This window comes from Microcaecilia unicolor, chromosome 3 (genome assembly GCF_901765095.1).
Source record: "Microcaecilia unicolor chromosome 3, aMicUni1.1, whole genome shotgun sequence".
Lineage (NCBI taxonomy): Eukaryota > Metazoa > Chordata > Amphibia > Gymnophiona > Siphonopidae > Microcaecilia > Microcaecilia unicolor.
This window is the reverse complement of record NC_044033.1, coordinates 111,349,173-111,368,186: the sequence shown is the minus strand read 5'-3', so window position 1 is coordinate 111,368,186 and position 19,014 is coordinate 111,349,173. Positions and strand designations below refer to the sequence as shown.

The following is a 19,014-nucleotide window of genomic DNA, read 5'->3' as shown; positions in this document are numbered from 1 at the left end:
TGACTTCTTTTGGAGGACTGTGAGCAGAAGCAGGAAAGGGAGGGTGCCGCACATGAGGGGGAGAGAGATGGCAATCTGGGTGGGGGAAGGGAGAGATGCCACATGGGGAAGAAACTAGACATATGGAAAGGGAAAGAGGGGGAGAACCCAGGCGCATTGGGGGGAGGCAGAGGAAGAAATGTTAGACCTGCAGGAGAGGAGGGGATAGAGAAACACATGCCAGTCTTGGGAGGGGGTGTAGTGTAAGAGTAAGGGGTAGAGATACTGAACCACAGCGGGGAGGAAGAAGAAAGGAGGAGAAGGTGCTGAACTCCAGGAGGGGGAAAGGGGTAGAGGGAGGAGGAAGAGAGAGAGAGAGGACCACGGAATCATGGAAGAGAGATGCCAAACTGGGGGAGGGCAAGGCAGCGGAGAGAGGAGAGATGCTGGCCTCATGTTGGGAGATGTAGGAGAAGGGGAAGAGAGAGGAGAGAAACTGGATAAGAGATGGGACAGAAACAGAGAAAAAAGATGTTAGGCGTGGAGGGAGCATAGGGACAGGTATACAGAGGGACAATGCTGGATGCAGAGGGACCATAAGAACTTAAGAATAGCATGCTGGTTCAGACCAATGGTCCATCTAGCTCAGTATCCTGTTTCCAGCAGTGGCCAATCCAGGTCACAAGTACCTGGCAGAAACCCAAATAGCAGCAAAATTCCATGCTACCAATCCCAGGGCAAGCAGTGGCATCCCTTTGTCTCAATAGCAGACTTTTCCTCCAGGAACTTGTCCAAACCCTTTTTTAAACCCAGATACACTAACCGCTGTTACTACATCCTCTAGCAAAGTGTTCCAGAGCTTAACTATTCATAACTATTGAGTGAAAAAATATTTCCTCCTATTTGTTTTGGAAGTATTTCCATGTAACTTCAAGTGTCCCCTAGTCTTTGTACTTTTTGAAAGAGTAAAAAATTGATTCACCTTTACTCGTTCTACACCATTCATTTTTTATAGATCTCAATCATATCTCACCTCAGCCATCTGTTTTCCAAGCTGAAGATCCCTAACCTCTTTAGCCTTTCCTTATATGAGAGGAGTTCCATCTGCTTTATCATTTTGGTCACTCTTCTTTGAATCTTTTCTAATTCTGCTATATGTTTTTTGAGATATGGCAACCAGAACTGAACGTAATATTCAAGGTGAGGTTGCACCATTGAGCAATGCAGAGGCATTGTAGTATTCTTGGTTTTATTTTCCATATCTTCCCTAATTCCTAGCACCTGTTTGGTTTTTGATCTGCTACTGCATGCTGGACAGAAGATTTCAGCATATTGTCTACAACAACACCTAGTTCTTTTTCTTGGGTGTTGACCCCTTAAGGTGGACTCTAGCATCAGGAAGGATAGAGACACTGAGAGGAAAGATGGTGAACTTTGGGGGAGGATGGAGGGAGGGAGGGACATAAAGGAGAGATGCTGAACAGGACATATTAGGAACATAGAGGAAAGATGGATGGTAGTCACATAGAGAGATGAAATGAGAAATGGACAGGAGATTCTGACAAGAGAAAACCAGAAAAGAGACACTAGGACCAAAGCAAATGGAAAAATAAAATGCTCAGACAATAGAGGAGAAAAACAGTACTTATTCTGAATTTATTAATTGTAATTTGTCAATTTTGTCAAGTTTACTTCTCTGATATCTTACATTTCAGTTTCCATTTCTCTAGTATTGCTGTACATGCAGCACCTGACATTTTGAGGCTTCCAGTTCAGTCTTTTGTCTTCATATCTCTATTACTAATGTGTGGTCCCTTGTTTCATATTTGTCGAGGGTCTATCTGTGTGTTTTGTGCGTGTGACCAAGGTGAGGTATTCTGCTAGTGTTTATTTCTGTGTAGGGATTTGTAGCAATCTGACTTGTTCTATATTTCCAGTAGGAAGTATATTGGTATTCTAGGGTACTGCCTCTTTATAGGTAGGGTTGTTACTATTTGAGTCCTGGACATTCTCTCTTTCAAGTCTCTGCTGCCCCCAAGGAGCAAGCTGTGAAATGCTTATGGGGCCACTGCAAGTGTGATGGTTGATGGCAGACCCTGATAGTGCTGTTTTATTATGGCAGGTTTTATTCAATATATGTTTGTTTTTTGCAGAGTTTGGTTACTGGAGCTCTGTTTCTGTTGTATAAAGATTGTGAAATAATCATAGAACGAATGTATATGTGGCAGGTTTTGTTTTTTTTTGAGATGGCAACTCTAGTGTGGACAGTTGATTGTAGAGGAGTGAGAGAAGGGTACAACAGTAGGCGTGGCGAGGGACTTGGGACATGGCATGAGAGTGGGACAAGGGAGGGGCTTGGATGGAGCAGGGCAGGTGTTGAGGTTTTCTGTGGCAAAAAGTTGGCAACTCTATATCTACACCATCCAGGGTATCCACTCTGCTACAGGTCTTGGTATGATTTGTAAAGAGGCAAACCTTTCCCAGCAGCTCTTATGTAATATTTCTTATGAAAATGTAAAAAAAAAACCAAGACCCTACAATAGGACCAAGGACTGATCCCTGTGGCAAACCATTGACAATGGACCTATCCTCAGAGTGAACTCCATTTATTGTTACTCGCTATCAGCTTCCACCAACCAATTTCTAACCTAGTCAGTCATATCAGAGCCCATACCAACAGTTTTCAGTTTATTTATATGTTGCCAATGTGGAACCGTGTCAGCAGCTGCTCTGAATAAAGCTGCAGTTTTCAGTTTATTTATAAATTGCTAATGTGGAAACATGTCAAAAGCCGCTCTGAAATCTTAAGTACCATATCTAGTGCTCTCCTTGATCCAATCTGTGATCACTTAAAGTAATAGAGAAGATTTATCAGATAGGACCTACTTCTAGTAAAGCCAGGCTGCCTCTGATCCATTAATCACTGGATTCCAGCAACTACACTATCCTCTATTTTGGCAGCATTTCCATTAATTAATTCACTAAAGAGGTCAGGCTAACCAACCAGTAGTTCCCAACCTCTTCCTCACTTCCACTTTTGTGGGGAGAAACCACATCTGCCTCTCTCTAGTCCTTTGAGACCACTCCCAACTCTAATGAAGCTTTGAAAAGGCCAGAAATTCCCTAAGTTTTTTCAGTACCTTTGGATGTATGCCATCTGGTTCCATTGCTTTGTCCACATTTAGTTTATCTAACTCCTCTTGAACACAGTCTTCAGAAAATCATTCACGGTCTATCATACTTCCATTCCTATTTATGTTTGCCTTCTGGGGTCTTACTCCTGTCCCTTCATCTATGAACTCAGAAGAGAAATATATGCTAAGCAATTCCACATTATCTTTACCAGCATGTACATAATCCTCCCCTTCACCCTTGAGTCTCATAATGCTACTTATGCACTTTTTCCTATCACTATCATATCTAAAAAATGTCTTGTTCCCCCATTTATCATATTGCATCCTTGCTTTTCTGGCTACTTTACCAGCTTATCTAGATATTGTTGTTTGCCTTCCTCTTTCTATGCTCTCTTGTAATTTATGAAGGCTAACTTTTTTTTTTCTTTACCTCTTCTACTTCTTTCAAAAATAAAGGCTGCCATTTTCCCCTATTCTTTTTATTTATTTTTTCTAACAAAAAGGTTCATAGCCCTTAAAATATGTCCTTTAAATTTTGCCCACTAGTTTTCTACTTCACAATTATGTTCCCATTCAGCTAATGGCTCCTTGAGGTAATCCCCCCATCTAGAAGAATTAGTTTTCTTTAAGTCTACGACCCTAACCTTTTGAATGAACCATCTCCACCCATATCCTAATAGTGAACCACTTCATTTGGTGATCAGTAGATTCCAGATGATCACCTACTATAACATCAGAAACACTCTCCCCATTTGTAAGCACTGGGTCCAGTATCACTTCCTCCCACATGGGTTCCATTGTCAGTTGCTGGAGCCTTCGTTATATGCAAATCTATCTCATGCATATTGTTTAGGGACGGTTTGAAAACCCAAACTGTTTGCAGCCCTTGAGGACCATCAGTGAATACTACTAGAATAAGCAAAATTATTTGAAGTCTTAAGTGCTTGGTTATTCCTTTATGCAGAATTGAATTAAATCGACTCACTGAAGATAACAGCATGCTGAAGGATGAACTGGGAAGATTTCAGCAAGTGGTGAATGATGCTGAAGGAGAAGTCAGCCAACACAGGTGAGGAAATTTGGAAACATAACAGAAGCAATATCTAGAGGATCCATTTGCTGTTCTTGAATTATATAAAGAAAAATTATTATTCCAAGTGTTAAGTCTCTCCTACAGCAATTATAGCTTAAACAGCCTTTGTTATAAAATCCTGGTAACAACTATGACTTGTTCTGTCCATCATTTTCCCGAAGACCGTGCTGCAGTTCTGTTTGCTTTCACTAGATATCTGGCTTCCATGGCCTATGCATGGTTTATGGAGGCTGGCTTCACACACTGAGTAATTGAACATGACTTTCCTTTTAGCTATTGCTTGGCAGGTTGTCTTTTACCATTTCATAAATATGCTCTTTTCTAATGCTAGACAAAGCCAAAATTAGTGCCATTTGCACTCTTAAATGTATAGAACATTACCATCCACATAGGTAAGGTTATACGTTATGTTATGTTATGTTATGTTATGTTATGTTATGTTATGTTATGTTATGTTATGTTATGTTATGCCAGTTTCTCTATTCTGCCTATACCTATTCACTCCAAGGATAGATTACAGTAATCAAGAGCTGGACCAGTCTATGCAGGAGCTACAAATAGTTAAAACAAACTAGTAACATATACTAAGCAGTAGATAAACACTCCTTGCAGAATAAAAGAGCTTTTAAATGTTTTCTAAGTTGAAAATGAGAACAAAACCTCAAAAACAATGGAAGCTGGTTCCATAAGTTAGCTCACTAATATTGAATAGACAATGTGAGATGTTTAATTGATTTTAAATTCTTTTACATGGAAATCTTAGTTGAAAAAGATTTCGAATATTGTATCTAGTAGAGGACTCTTGTAACAAGGATACTAGATTCAACATATAATCAGGAATTTCCCTAGTAAGAATTTTGAAGGTGGTAATACCTAATTTAAACTGAATCCTCTCAGCAACAAGTAACCGATGAAGTTTGGTGTAATAAAATTGAAATAACTCGAATCGAGATAATCCAAAAATCAATCGAACAGCAGCATTTTGAACCAATTGTAAGCGATGGATAAATGCATGAATATAATCTTAGCTAATGTAGGAGTGGATAATGCAACCAGTGTTAGTCCTTGTGTGTGTTCGATTAGCAAGTTAGTTACTTTTTTCCATATCTACTATAATAAAACTCACCCTCAACGTTCTGAGGACACTGACATCAGTGAAGCCAAGCCCTGACTTCCTTCAAAAAGGTTCGAAGGTTCGTGGTGGTGAAGTCACCAAAATCGCTCCGGGCCCTGCCCTCGAGGGCGGAGCAATAGCAGAACAATGAAGGGGTTGGCAGGGAGGGAGGCAGGGAGGCGGGGAGGGGGAATCGTTCTGGGCCCCGCCCTCGCGTCAAACATAATGACGTCGAGGGCGGAACACAGAGACACATAAGGAACTATCCCACCAATGTTCTGTGCCTGGTACCGTGCCGCATTCTAAGATGGACAAGTAGGCTGTGTAGAAAACGTGACGTCACCAGCTACTAAAACAAACAAGTGCCACGCGCAAACAAACAAAAAAAAAAGACCCGCCCGAACGTCCCGCGCTAGGTAACCGCAAGTACACAATGTCGAACCGCACTCTGGAAACTGACAGCTCAGCTGATAACACTGCCGGTCTACAGAAGCAATGTCCAGCAAGTGCCCCCCGCCCTGACAAAAACACCCAGCCTGCGAGCCAGCGGTCATCCCAACAACACTGCCAGCATCCTGAAGCACCTTCACGAAAGTGCTGCCCACCCTCATAAAAAAAAAGAACATTGCGAGCCTGCTGCACTCTGGAAACTGACAGCTCAGCTGATAACAGTGTCGGTCTACAGAAGCAACTCAGAGAAAGTGCCGCCCGCCCTAACAAAACAACGAACATTGCGAGCCTGCCACACTCTGGAAACTGACAGCTCAACAGATAACACTACCGGCCTCCCGAATCACCATCACGAAAGTGCCGCCCACCCTCACAGAACTCCCTGCAGAAACAACATTACTAGAACAGGGAACTCCTACTAGGATGACAGAGGCAACTGACAGGCAGCAGACAAATGAAAATGAAACTACTCGGGGTAAGCACAAACCAAGGAGAGGAGGGGAAGGGGGAGGGGGAAGGAAAAACTGCACCAAACACAACACACACAGACAGACACTTGCTCTATCTCTCTCACACAGACACACACAGTCTTTCCATCTCTGTGTGTCACTGTCACACACTATCGAAAACACACACACACACACAAACACACACTCTATGTGTCTGTCACACACACATTCTCACACACACATACACTCTGAGACAGTGCCTACCCCTGTGCTCCTACAAGGGCATGCTGCAAGGAGGAGGATACGGAGAGAGACACACACACATACTCTGTGTGCCACGGTCACACTCTCGAAAAAACGCACACACAAACACACACACTCTGTGTGTCTGTCACACGCACATTCTCACACAGGCATACACTCTGAGACAGTGCTTACCCTTGTGCTGTTGCAGGAATTACCACTAGTGTTAGCAGAATCTGTGGTACTTCAGGAGTCAAACAGCACACACCAGAATGAGGGAGAAATCTTCTTTATTTGCCAGCAAACAAAGTAGGACATCAGCATTAAGTCTCTTCTTCAGCTCTCTCTGGATCCTGCATCTCTTGTCTGTCCTCTCTCTCCTTCTTCTGTCTGTTCCCACGTAAGCTGCCTCTGCTCCCAGTTATATACAGTTCTAACCCCCTCCTAGCCCCCCTTACTTTCCAGATGGTAAAGAATAGATTAATTACCCTGTCTGAACCAATCATCTCTATACATATATTTCCAAAATATCAGTTACATAGGTTTGATATTTCCTAACTGACCTATGACCTGGGGCCTCTCACACTAGACAATTGGGCACCAGAACTCTTACATTTTATTATTATTCACATAATCCCAGTCATAGCTTAAACGGGGTTCATTTAGGGGCTAAGAGGCCAGTCTTGCTTAATGGCATACAGTCCTACATTTTACTATAATCCATCAAGGAAGTAAGTTGACTTTTTCTGACCTTTTTCACCTATTAGCTTCATACATTGAACTAGCTAGGACTGTAGATAATTCAAACCAGATGATGACCTTTTCAACTGCAGTCTTACTTGAAAGTCAGACAAAGATATAACACTGGATTGAAAAGATATTCTACATAGAATTATTAATTACACAGAATAAAACATATTCTAAAATAAGCAGAAATCAAATTCTTATAAGACATAATCTACATCTATCAAGAACTTCTTAAATCTAACTATTTTCTTCTAACCAGCATTTTAAACTAATCCTTTTAAAACTACAGTCTGCCTACAAAGCCGTCCAGTATGCCTAATGGTATACAGATGTGGTAAACTAATACTTTTGAACTAACATTAACCCCGAAAAGGGACAGTGAAAGTTCCATTTCTCCCTGACCTTTCTAACCTGTAGCCTACCAAAAGCTAGACATCTGAATAATTAAAAACAGATGGCCTTCCTCCACTACTTGCAGGACTGAACCAAACTTTTAAACACCAAATTAATAATTAATATGATTTCTCTGCCCATGGCTGTCTCATTCCCCCCTTTGAGACTAAAATCAGCTTATGCAGAGATAAGTCTCACAACTCAAACTCTGGAGATTATAGTGATGCCAACTCCATACCTCCTCCTGGGGCATAACGTCTAGGAATAGGCTTATGAATCACCATTACCCTACTCGTTAAAGTCCTACGGCATACTGCCGAAGCACATGAGGCCAGGAAACAAAACAACAATCCTGCTAAAACTAAAACTATTAGGGAAATGAACAAGGGACGTATCCATGAGGTCAATGACCACCACCAGGAGGTAAGGTCTAATCCTCCTCGGTAATCCTCCACATTAAGGCTAGCCAACTGTAGGACTTTATCCATGGCATGCCTAACTACATGCGTCCTATTTGTGACAATGGTACAGCACTCTGAAGAATTTAGCACTGTGCAGAGGCCACCCTGGGCTGCAAAGAGGTAGTCAAGACCCATACGGTTATACCGAGAAACTATACTTAATTCATTAATTTGATCCTGCAATGCATTGACTACCACGTTTAGCTCATGAACTAAAACATGGAGTAGGGACTGAAGTCGCCGGGTAGCCATGCCTAGTTCAGTAATACCCGCTACCGGGCCCCCAATTGGAATCCAGGCCGTAGCAGAAAGGGCCACAAGTCTCTTTTTAGTCAGAGGATAAGTAGAGTTGATGTACTGGAGGGCTAATTCAATCGCCTCATCCTCTGTGGCAACGGAAGAGGGTAAGGACAAGGCCTCTCGCTTAGAGCGGTGCGGGGATGGTGGCTTGAGGAGAGGAATAACTTTAGGAAAATAATTCAAGGTTACCAATACACAAAACTCATACGTGGGGGGAAGAATCATGTGGAGGACATTATCACAAAGCCAGTAATGACCAAGGAGAGGGTGAGGGAAGTTCCCAATAAATGTTGGCTCAGGCTGGACAAGGTACTTAGGATGCCCATAGTGCGAGCCCCTATCCCAGGGAGAACGAAGATGAAATGGAGACTTTGCACACCATAGGTGCCAATCCCCAATTATGACAGGCTGCTCATTTGTTATTAACTCTTCATACCCCGGGGACTTATGAAAGTAGAAAATAAGCTTGGACACTATATTCTCAGTGGTACTGTAGGAGTATTTGCTGTGATCTCACCCACCCTGTGTGCACATGAGAGCACCTTTACAGCCAAAATGGACGTTGCAACCTTTCACCTATATGTCTGACTACCAACTGTGCAGAAGTCAGCATTCCAGCGTGTAATAGATTTACTGAAGCCTGCACCACCTCCAAGGTCACTCTGTATCTGGAGAAAATGCATGTCCTTGGGAGAGAGGGAGAGAGAGTACGAGATAAGACGGACAAAGGAGGCTTCATACAGATGTTGGGAGTACATGATGGGATTATTTCTGATTGGCTCCCTGAAAACTGATGGATCTGAGAAGCGGGAACAGAAAGAAACTAGTTGCTGAGAGTTGCTGAAGAACTAAGAAGAAGAACAGAAGCAAAGAAGAAGATAACACTTGCATTTCTGCAAGCACCTGATTTTCCTAAGAGACTTACTGATAATACCTGGCAAAGCTTCTCCCCAGGTTACAGCTGTCTACAGGATCTATACTGAGTCTGTATCATATGTGGCTGATCAAGACAAGTGCATCACCTGAGCTTGTGTGACCTCGCTGAGACCTTCGGCTGAGGCATTGGAAGGAATCTGATCTGGAAACCGGGACGGTGAGATCATAGTTTACTTCCTTCAGGCTGGGTTAGATAATTAGTCTGTGCTCGGACCCATCAGATGTGTGACGTCAGGATTTATGATCTCTAGTTGCTGTTAGCCTAGTATAAGATTTGTGTGGTAATCATTAGGATCTTGGTATTGTGTTTATCTGTCATTACAGATTTTAGCCATAGGATAATCATAGTTATTCTCTATATTTTTGGGTATCATTGTGTGTGCAATCAGGAATTGCTGATGCTATAAGCTGATAAGAGTTTTCTATATTTTTGTATATAACGCTGTATAAATAAACTAATATATTCCATTGGTCTGTCCGTTATTTTCCATGCAGCTAATGTTGGGCAGAGGCCACGTCCCCTAGACATAAGCGAGTACATAGGTAGGAAATTGGCCTCTTACAAAAACATATATATAATCCCCTACAAATTGGGGCTCTCGTCCGGGACGGTAGTGCAGGACCAGCAGAATTTAAAACTTTTTCTGAGTGTTTTCAGAAAGCTGGTTTGACTTTCTGTTTCTCTCTGCACGAACTGCAGTTCCGCCCTAGCTGACGGCAGACTTTTGTTTATACAGCTGTGTTTTATTGCTGCAATTGGTTGACAGATTTATTACTCTGAGCTCCAAAAAGAGAAGAACGGTTTCTCTAACTCTGTAAGGAAGGAACAGGGTGTGTTTAGTCTTTAACATGGCGACCGGCACTGTTGGCACATTGCCTGAAATTCTTCTGAGTGAACAGGAGAGGGGCGTGCTTAAGATATTACTGCCGCTCTCTCATAGTAAGGCGAAACCAGCTCCTCCTACAATAGAGTCTGTACGTGCTTTATTTGGTAGCAGGTCACCGAATAGCTCAGAAGCATATGCTACGGTTTTAAATACAATTATAAAAGAGAAACAGCATTTGTCACAATGGATGCTTTGTGAACTGGGCGTGTCTCTTTTGGCAGTCAAGGACTCTTTGATGAATGAGATAAGACAGATATCTGTACCTCTAACAGATCGCATAGCAGAGTTGCAGTTAGATTTGTCCCAGACTAGGGAAACTGTCCAGGAGCGAGACAGTGAGTTAGCTGCATTACGAGTTGATTTAGACACTGCCAGATCTGCTTTAGCAGGGACCAATGTAAGCCCCGCCCCACCTGACTCCTCTGAAGAGATTTGTACGGAGTGCCAGACACTGTACGATAAGTGTAAAACTTTGCAGTGTGACCTAACTGATTGTGAAGCACTTAATTCCACATTAAAGCAAGAAATTGCCCAGTACCTCGAGTCTTTTGATTCGCTGCAGGAGAAATTTTCTCGTTTGACTGATGCATTACACAACCAGATTAGGGAAACAGATAAGTTGCAGACATTAAATCGGGAGCTAAAACAGGTCTCAGAAGGTGTTCAGAGTGAGTTGCGCAGGGAGCTAGTGGCCACTCAAGAACAATCTGTGTCTGTGTTTCAAGATTGGCACGCAGCCAAGCTAGAGTTAGCGGAGGTAAAAGAAAAGCAGGAGACAGTCTCACTACAATTAGAATGTGCAGTGAAGGACAGAGATTCATTGTCTAAAGCATTAGATGAGTGCACTGTAAAGATTTCCACAATGCAGCAAGAGCTTACGCACATGGCGCAGGAAGAAGTGCCGTATACCTTAGAATTCCCCGACAGTTTTGCTGTGGGTCACCCAAGCCCAGCTCCCGAAATGAACCGTTACGTGAGCCGGGAGGGACCCGAGTTAAACACACCCACTGGGGGCATGGCTCCGGCTCTTTCCCGCCCCTCTGTACAATTCAGCCCCATAGTGGCTGGTGACCGAAGCAGCAGACCCGAGACAGTGCCACACCCATTGGAGGCACGGGCCCAGGGACTGCCTGCTGAAATCATCAGCTCACTTGGTCAGGTGCCTAGCTCAGGGCCTCAGCCTTCGGCAGATACACCCAGTTTTAGCAACGCACCTGCCCCGAGGTTCTCTACACCTGGTAGTGATCAGCGGCATGTCAAGCCGGAACCCAAGAAAGGAATGTCTATGGAGAGGCAGGCATATGTTATAAAGATGCTACGCACCGTAATAGCGCCTTTTAAAGAGTCTGCCTTGGTATCCATAGAAACCCATCTTAAGGCAGTGCATGAACTCCTGCAAACCATGCACGTCTCTTCTGAGAATGATATCAGAGCCCTCCTCAAATGGACCTTTAGTACCGAGTGCCATGAAGTTCTAGATTTGATCATGTCTGATAACCCTGATTTACGGTCAGTGGAGCAAGCCTTAGCAAAGCGCTACGGTCTCTTTGCCAACTCTCTGGAAGCTAAGCGTGCAGCGTATACTATTAGTTGTAAGCCGGAGGAGAGTCCGCGGGAGTGGGCCCATCGCTTGAAGCATGCATATTATCAGGGGGGGGTCCCGCCTGACTCTAAAGATCTTGAATTTGGTGATTTCAGGGAACTTTTTATACAGGGTCTGCCTGATCCGATAAAGATTCCATTGGCAGGAAAAAAACGCAGAACCCTATTCCAGCCTTCTAAAGCAGGCTGAAGGAATTTTTGAAATCTGCCGCGCCAAGCCAATCGCAGAGACTCCTAAACCGGCATCCAAGAGTCGCAACAGGGTGATACCACCCGCTGTTTGTGCGGTCACTTCCACGCTTTCTCTGGAAAACAAAGCGCCGAGACCAACTACGCCGCCGGGCTCTCAGGCCCTGCCGCGGGATGCAGCGCCCCCTATTGCACAGGAGGGACAGCAACACCCTAAAAAGAAGCGGTTTAATCAAAAGAAGTGGAATGCAGAGAAGATCCGCGCTATGCAAGCTCAGCTGGACCAATTGATGGCAAGATGTTCAATCGCGGAGTCTAGCAATGTACCTAAGACACCTCCATCTCATAAGAAGGTCAAATTCCAGAAGCAGAAGGACCAGTCTTCTAGACCGCCGACCCCTCCGGGGCTTAGTGTTAAATCTGTTGAGGTGGAACAGCCATCCTCTTCGGAGGAAGAACAAGCATGACTAGACGTGGCCACAAAACCTGTTACCGCAAGCGTCCCCACTGTCCACGTGGATGCGTTGTCGCCCATCAGTGAGGAGTCCCCCGTGAACCATGCTGCGTCGCAGCCCTCGAACCCGGAAGGGCCTCTTTCAAAAGACCCATCCCAGGAAGTCAGGTATTTTCTAGGTAAGCTTATATCTAAAGGTTACAGATATACCGTGGAGTTGTTAATTCAACAAGTACTTTCCTGTGAAGGTCTCCTGGATACAGCCTCAGAGGTGACTTTGGTCACCCAGGGCCTGTTTCAGAAACTAGAGGCATCTCTAGGGGGGGGGTCAGGATGTGCTGCATGTCACACCGTGCGACTTGTCACTGGTGGCCTATGGCAATCAAAATATTGGAACTGTGGGACAGGTTTGGCTATCTTTACAGCTTGGACAGATGACCGTCAGGCACCCAGCCATCATCACTACCAGTGAGGGTGAAGAATTTCTGATTGGAAATGACCTTTTGAAGAGATTTCGGCCTGTTTTGGATTATGACGAGGAAACGATCTGGTCTAAAGTCACTCGACCCCTTAAATATGTGCGAGGGAGATACTGGCGTACAGTCAGTGATGCCAACTCTGTGGAGCTACAGGACACTCCCCTGCGGACTGATCTCCGGTGTTCCGCGGATCCGCCCATGCGGGAGCCTCCTTTGACAGATGCACTAAAATGGGGTCAGAAGCATGAAGAGCTGGTGCAACAAGCGGACCAACTAGAGATTGTTTCACAGGACTCAGCCAAGACGGATGACTTAACAGATACTGTGTCTCCCGCATCACTTGAAATCTCATCTCCTATCTCTGGTCCGGATTTTGCTCATCCTTGCAAGGTGACGGACATCACCCGGAAAGGCGATGAATTCACCATACCAGTTCAAGTGGCTAACACCCAATTGCTTCAAGCTACTTTACTGTTCACTAGTGATCTCTCCTACATCAGTGACTCGTTGTACAGCCAAATTCGTAAGTCTGTACAACTTCCCTCCAGCAGATGTTCCTCTACTTCGGTACAGGTACCGGGACAAGGCTCCAAGCCGCTTGACGGAATATGTGGCCTTCCCTTGACTGTGGGAAAGAAGACATTCACTCACCACTTCTCTATTGTCCGGGGCTTGAGAGAACCCTTATGTTTGGGGTCAGATTGCCTTGTACGACTGGGAGTTTATGTGGACCTGGTGAATCTTGTCCTGTGGAGTAGAATGCAGAACAACCCAGTGGAACTTGAACCTACGGCTGTTTGCTTGAAGTCTGGCCAGACCATTCCCCAGGTCTGTGAGGTAGTCTGTGACAAGGATGTAACCATTCCAGGAAGAGTTCGGGATTTTTCCCTCAAGCTTCGCCTCGCTCAAGGACAACGTCTGCTGGATGATGTAGTGTTCTTTAACCCACATGCCCACTTTCGAGACCTTGGATTGGCAATTGGTGTTCTGCCATGTTTGGAGATCACCGGTACCACCTTATACCTGTTGGTCACCAATCCACAGTCTGCTGAAGTTGAGCTATCTGCTGGAGATTCTTTTGGCTTTCTGGTTGGCCAGTCTTTCCATGATGTCGAGGTAAGTTTGCCTATCCTTGGCAGGCTGCCTTCTTCTTGGGACACCTGCCAGGGGGGGGAGACGACTGACAGTTGGTTTACCTCTCCCAGGGGCCTCATATCTCTCGAGTTTGTTTGGCCCTATGATGCGACGTGTGCTCAGGTACAGGTGGAAGATGACTTCTTGTTTCTGTCCAGGGAAATGTCTGTACCTCAGAAGCCTCGAAGGGTGAATTCTGTGGAAACCTCAACCTTGCAGGAGGACATTGAAGAACAGGTGGAAATTTCATCCAACCAACCTTTCTCAGAGTTTGATGCTATGGTGAAAGAGCAAGTGGAACAGGCTGATGCTTGTACTACCCACACAGAGAAGAGGAAGTTGACCCAGTTGTTGTACAATTACAAGGACCTTTTTGCTGTAGATTCCTATGACTGTGGACTTACAAACCTACATGTCACCAGAGTGCCTACGGAACCTGGTAGCAAGCCTGTCTTTGTGCGTCAGTATAAGATTCCATTGGCTTCCTATGAGTCTGTACAAGAGATTCTCAACACTTTGGAGACCAGGGGTATCATCAGACAATGCAACAGCACGTACAACTCCCCTCTGTGGCCCATCTTGAAAAAGAATAACAGCTGGAGAATCGCTCTGGATTACCGTCAGTTGAACAAGCGAGTACCCTTGTCCAGGTGGCCTATGGCTCCACTGGATCAGAACCTTGCAACCATCAAGGGGGCTAAGTATTTCACCAGCCTGGATTTGGCATCAGGGTTTTGGACAGTACCAGTCCATCCCCACGATCAGCATAAACTGGCTTTTACGTTTGGGAAGAAGCAGTATACGTGGAACAGGACACCCTTTGGGTTTCTCAATTCACCTGCTGAATTCAACATCTTCCTACACAAGGCCCTACCAGATGCTGAAGCTCGAGGAACAGTGGTCTATGTGGATGACATTCTGATCAAGAGTCCTACCTTTCAGGAACACCTGGAGGAGATTGAGCATGTCTTCACACAGTTGGCAGATGCTGGAGCTAAACTGACTCTTGCCAAAGGACAATGGTGCAGGAAATCACTGAATTACTTAGGGTATGAAATTTCTGCTGAGGGTCTGCGACCCCAGAAGAAGCGAGTGCAGTCTTTACAACAGTTGAAACAGCCCACCAATATCACTGAACTTCGTTCCTTTTTAGGAATTTGCAACTACTCCAGACAGTTCATAGATGAGTATGCGGAGATCACCCGACCATTGGTCAAGTTGTTGAAGAAAGATACACCTTGGGTCTGGGGGCCAGAACAGAAATCTGCTATGCAGGAGCTGAAAGACAAGCTTAGCTGCTTCCCATGCCTCGCATACCCCGAGGGAGGTCGTGAGTTCTACGTGGACTTGGGATATTCCCAACACTCTATGAGTGCTGTCCTATATCAGAAGTATGACACGGACAAGAGGGTAGTGGCGTATGCCAGTAAAGGACTGACGGATGTGGAGAGGAAGTATTCCGACTGTGAGAAAGCGCTCCTGTCTACCGTTTGGGCTTTGCAACACTTCAGAAGTTACATCCAAGGTGAGAAGCTAATTGTGGAGACTTGCCACCAGCCCATCAGTTTCTTGGGTAGTGACCGAATTAAGACCGGTCGAGTGTCAAACAGCAAAATAGTCTCCTGGACATTGGCTCTGCAAGGTTGGCCTCTGGAGGTAAGGTATGCTCAGAAACATCGTAACGCAGTAGCCCAAGGTATGGCTGACCTACATGATTGTGCAGGACAGGATTCCATTGCAGGTATTCCCGAAGCAGATGTTCCCCCGCTAGAGAAAGAACCTCATCGACACCATCTGTATGATGAACAGACTTGTGCTACCATGCCTAAGGTCTATGTAGATGGTTGTGCTTACCGTCGTGATACAGTCAAGGAATTGGTTGCAGGAGTAGGAGTGGTATGGGATCCAACCAATCTTGAAGAGACCCTGAAGCACAGCTTGGGCTCGCGAACTAATCAGTACGCTGAGATTGTGGCAGCTCTGGTGGCGGTACAGTCTGCAATTCAGAAAGGAGTCCGACAGTTGGTCATATGTACGGATTCGGACTATGTGAGACAGAATTTTGTGTCCCATTTGCCCATCTGGAAGCAGAAAAACATGTTAAATTCCAAAGGGAAACCAGTACATCATGGAAACTTGATCCGGATTTTAGATCAACTGGTAAAGGACCATGACATGACCATCTATTGGAAGAAGGTCAAGGGTCATGCAAAAGTTGACAGTCCCGACAAGCTGGGAAACGACTTGGCCGATCACCTGGCCAAGGAGGGTGCGCTTACCGGAGAATTATGGCGACCCCCAGAAGTGGAGACTGCGACTGTCCATGCTGTCACCCGACGACAGGCGAAGCAGTCCAACGACACGCCGGTGGTCCAGTGGTGCAGTGAAGTCCCATCCTTTGATCTTGTCATGGCACAGAAATCCGACCCGGTGATCGGGAGATTTTATGAGTACATATGGAATCCGCAAGACTGTTCCCTGACGGAAAAAGACAAGCAAGATGAGGAAATGAGGATCCTCTATGCCTCCCGAGAGAAGTTCAAACTTCACAAAGACCTGCTTATTCGGACGAGTAAGCATGGCATTGAGCAATGGGTGGTGCCTAAAGAATATCGAGGCATTATGTTGCAGCATGCCCATGACGAACCCTGTGCTGGACATCGAGGGGAGAATATCACCTATGAGACCCTAAAGCAAGTAGCTTATTGGCCTCACATGCGACAGGATGTACAGTTGTACACGCGAGGGTGTTTGACCTGTTGTCGTTTCCAGCCATCTTCACCATCTCACCGAGCACCACTTAGGAAGAAGGGTATCGCTATGCCCTGGTCGGATATCCAGATTGATTGGGTTGGACCTGTGGTTCGATCCACCCGAGGCAACAAGTACATGCTTACTGTCACCTGCATGTTCACTAAGTGGTTGGAGTGTCTGCCTGCACCCAACTGCACTGCAGAAACCACGGCTACCTTACTACTGAATCATGTGTTCAGCCGGTGGGGTTTGCCTATGCGAGTGGATTCAGACCAAGGTTCTCAGTTCACGGCAGAGGTGATTCAACAGATGTGGAAGATGCTTGGAGTAAAGAGTAAGTTGCACATAGCTTACCGACCTCAATCTTCGGGACAAGTGGAAAGAGCTAATCGCACCATCGTGACCATTCTGAAGAAGTATGTGTCATCCTCAGGTAAGAATTGGGACATGGTCTTACCATTGGTCCTTATGGCGATTCGTTCCACACCCCACCGTTCCACGGGAGTGTCTCCTTTTGAGATGATGACAGGTAGGGAAATGACATTACCAATTCATTTGTTGTACAGGACTAATGATGTGAACTTGTCCAGTGCTACCTCCACTCATGAATATGTCACCCATTTGCGTAATCATTTGCAAAGTGCCTTTGCCTTTGCTCAGAAAAATTTGGAAAGTAGCGCTAGAGGTAGAAAAGCCTATTATGATCAAGGGACTACCTCTAAAGAATACCAAATTGGCGACAAGGTATTCTACTTCAATTTTGCCAGAAACAAGGTTAAAGAAAGGAAGTTTCTGCCTAGTTGGCGTGGTCCATTCCCAATAGTGGAAAAAGCTTCCCCTGTGGCTTACCAAATTTGCCTCAAGAAAAATACTAAGGGTGAAGACACCCTTAAATGGGTCCACATCAATCAGTTGAGACCACGTCATCCCAGTCATTTGGTTCCAGACGTATGTGTTGATGAAACGAACTGTACTAACACCCCAACAGCATAGTCTGTTTTCTTTGTACCTTGCAGATGCAGAAAAGAACCCTGATGATCGTGTTCTTGATCTCCGTGCTGCTGGGATCGTGGTCCAAGATGATCGAACCTGGTCCCATGTCTGGAGTTGTTCTGCAAGATACCCCTGGCTTCCTGATTACCCAGTCCCAGATTGTTCCACAGAAAGTAGTTGTGTCCCTTGACCCAATGCATGTACTACTGAAACATTTCAATATGAGTAACTTATCTCTGCCTGCTGTTACCCATGCCTGGTTTTTCAATTATATGCAAAATGCCCGTGCACAAGTGAAGAACATTTTGCATCAACTGGACAAAGTCATGGTACAACCTATGCAACCTTATAATTCCAGGTCCAGATCTAAGCGTTTTCTGGGTCTTGCCGGTGGTTTGATTTTTTCGGCCATTGGTTCACTTTTTGGTATTTCCATGTCTGTTGCCAACGTAGTTTCTGTCCAAAAGCTGCAGGCCAATATACATGCCATCCAAGCAGACTTGAAAGCCATTGAGACCAAGTTGGTAGTCCAACAGAGCCAACTTGTTGCCCAGGGTAAAACTATTGCTGATACGGTCACTCTTGTGAATTTACATACACATAAAATTAGTGCTAACACAGCTGATTTGTTGACAATTAAAGGTACCATGAATGAAGACCGTGTGTTTATACAACCTGTTAAGGACCTTATTCAGGATTTATTTAGGGAAGTAGATACTAGTGTTAGTAAGCTAATGCAGGGACAGATACCTACGTACCTAATACCATCTGAGGTTGTTAAAGATGCCTTTGCCAAAGTTACCCGTTTGTCTATTGAACCGGTTCAAATTCAAATTGCATTTCATTTAGGTACTGCCCTTCCCCTTTATTTGGATATGGAGCGTATGGAAATTGCCTTCATCCTTAATTTGCCATTTATTATGCCTGAGAATGTATACCAGCTTAAACAAGTTGTAAATGTAGGTACCTGGCATGAGAATTTGTACCTTAAGGTTGATACACCTAAGTATGTTGCTTACCAACAGGATGCTCCGCAACATTATTTGGTCCCTAACTTAGACCTTTGCCACAAAACTAAAGATGTTAATTGGCTATGCCCTGGTAAACCTTTCCTGAAAGACACAACAGAAGCTCTTTGTGGATTGTCCACAGAGAATGTCCAAGAGAAGTGTAAGGTTACCGTATCAAAATATGATGATTTTTCTGATACCACTGTAGCAGTA

General features: G+C 44.8%; 1 protein-coding gene across 2 annotated transcripts in view; it reads left to right on the top strand.

Moving 5' to 3' along the window:
* Window positions 1-19,014, top strand: part of NINL (ninein like) — a 247,655-nt gene that overhangs the window by 191,791 nt on the left and 36,850 nt on the right. For both annotated transcript variants that reach the window (XM_030196281.1, XM_030196282.1), the window contains exon 19: window positions 4,078-4,182. In XM_030196281.1, the coding sequence (XP_030052141.1) occupies window positions 4,078-4,182 (105 nt within the window). The remainder of the gene's footprint in view (window positions 1-4,077; window positions 4,183-19,014) is intronic.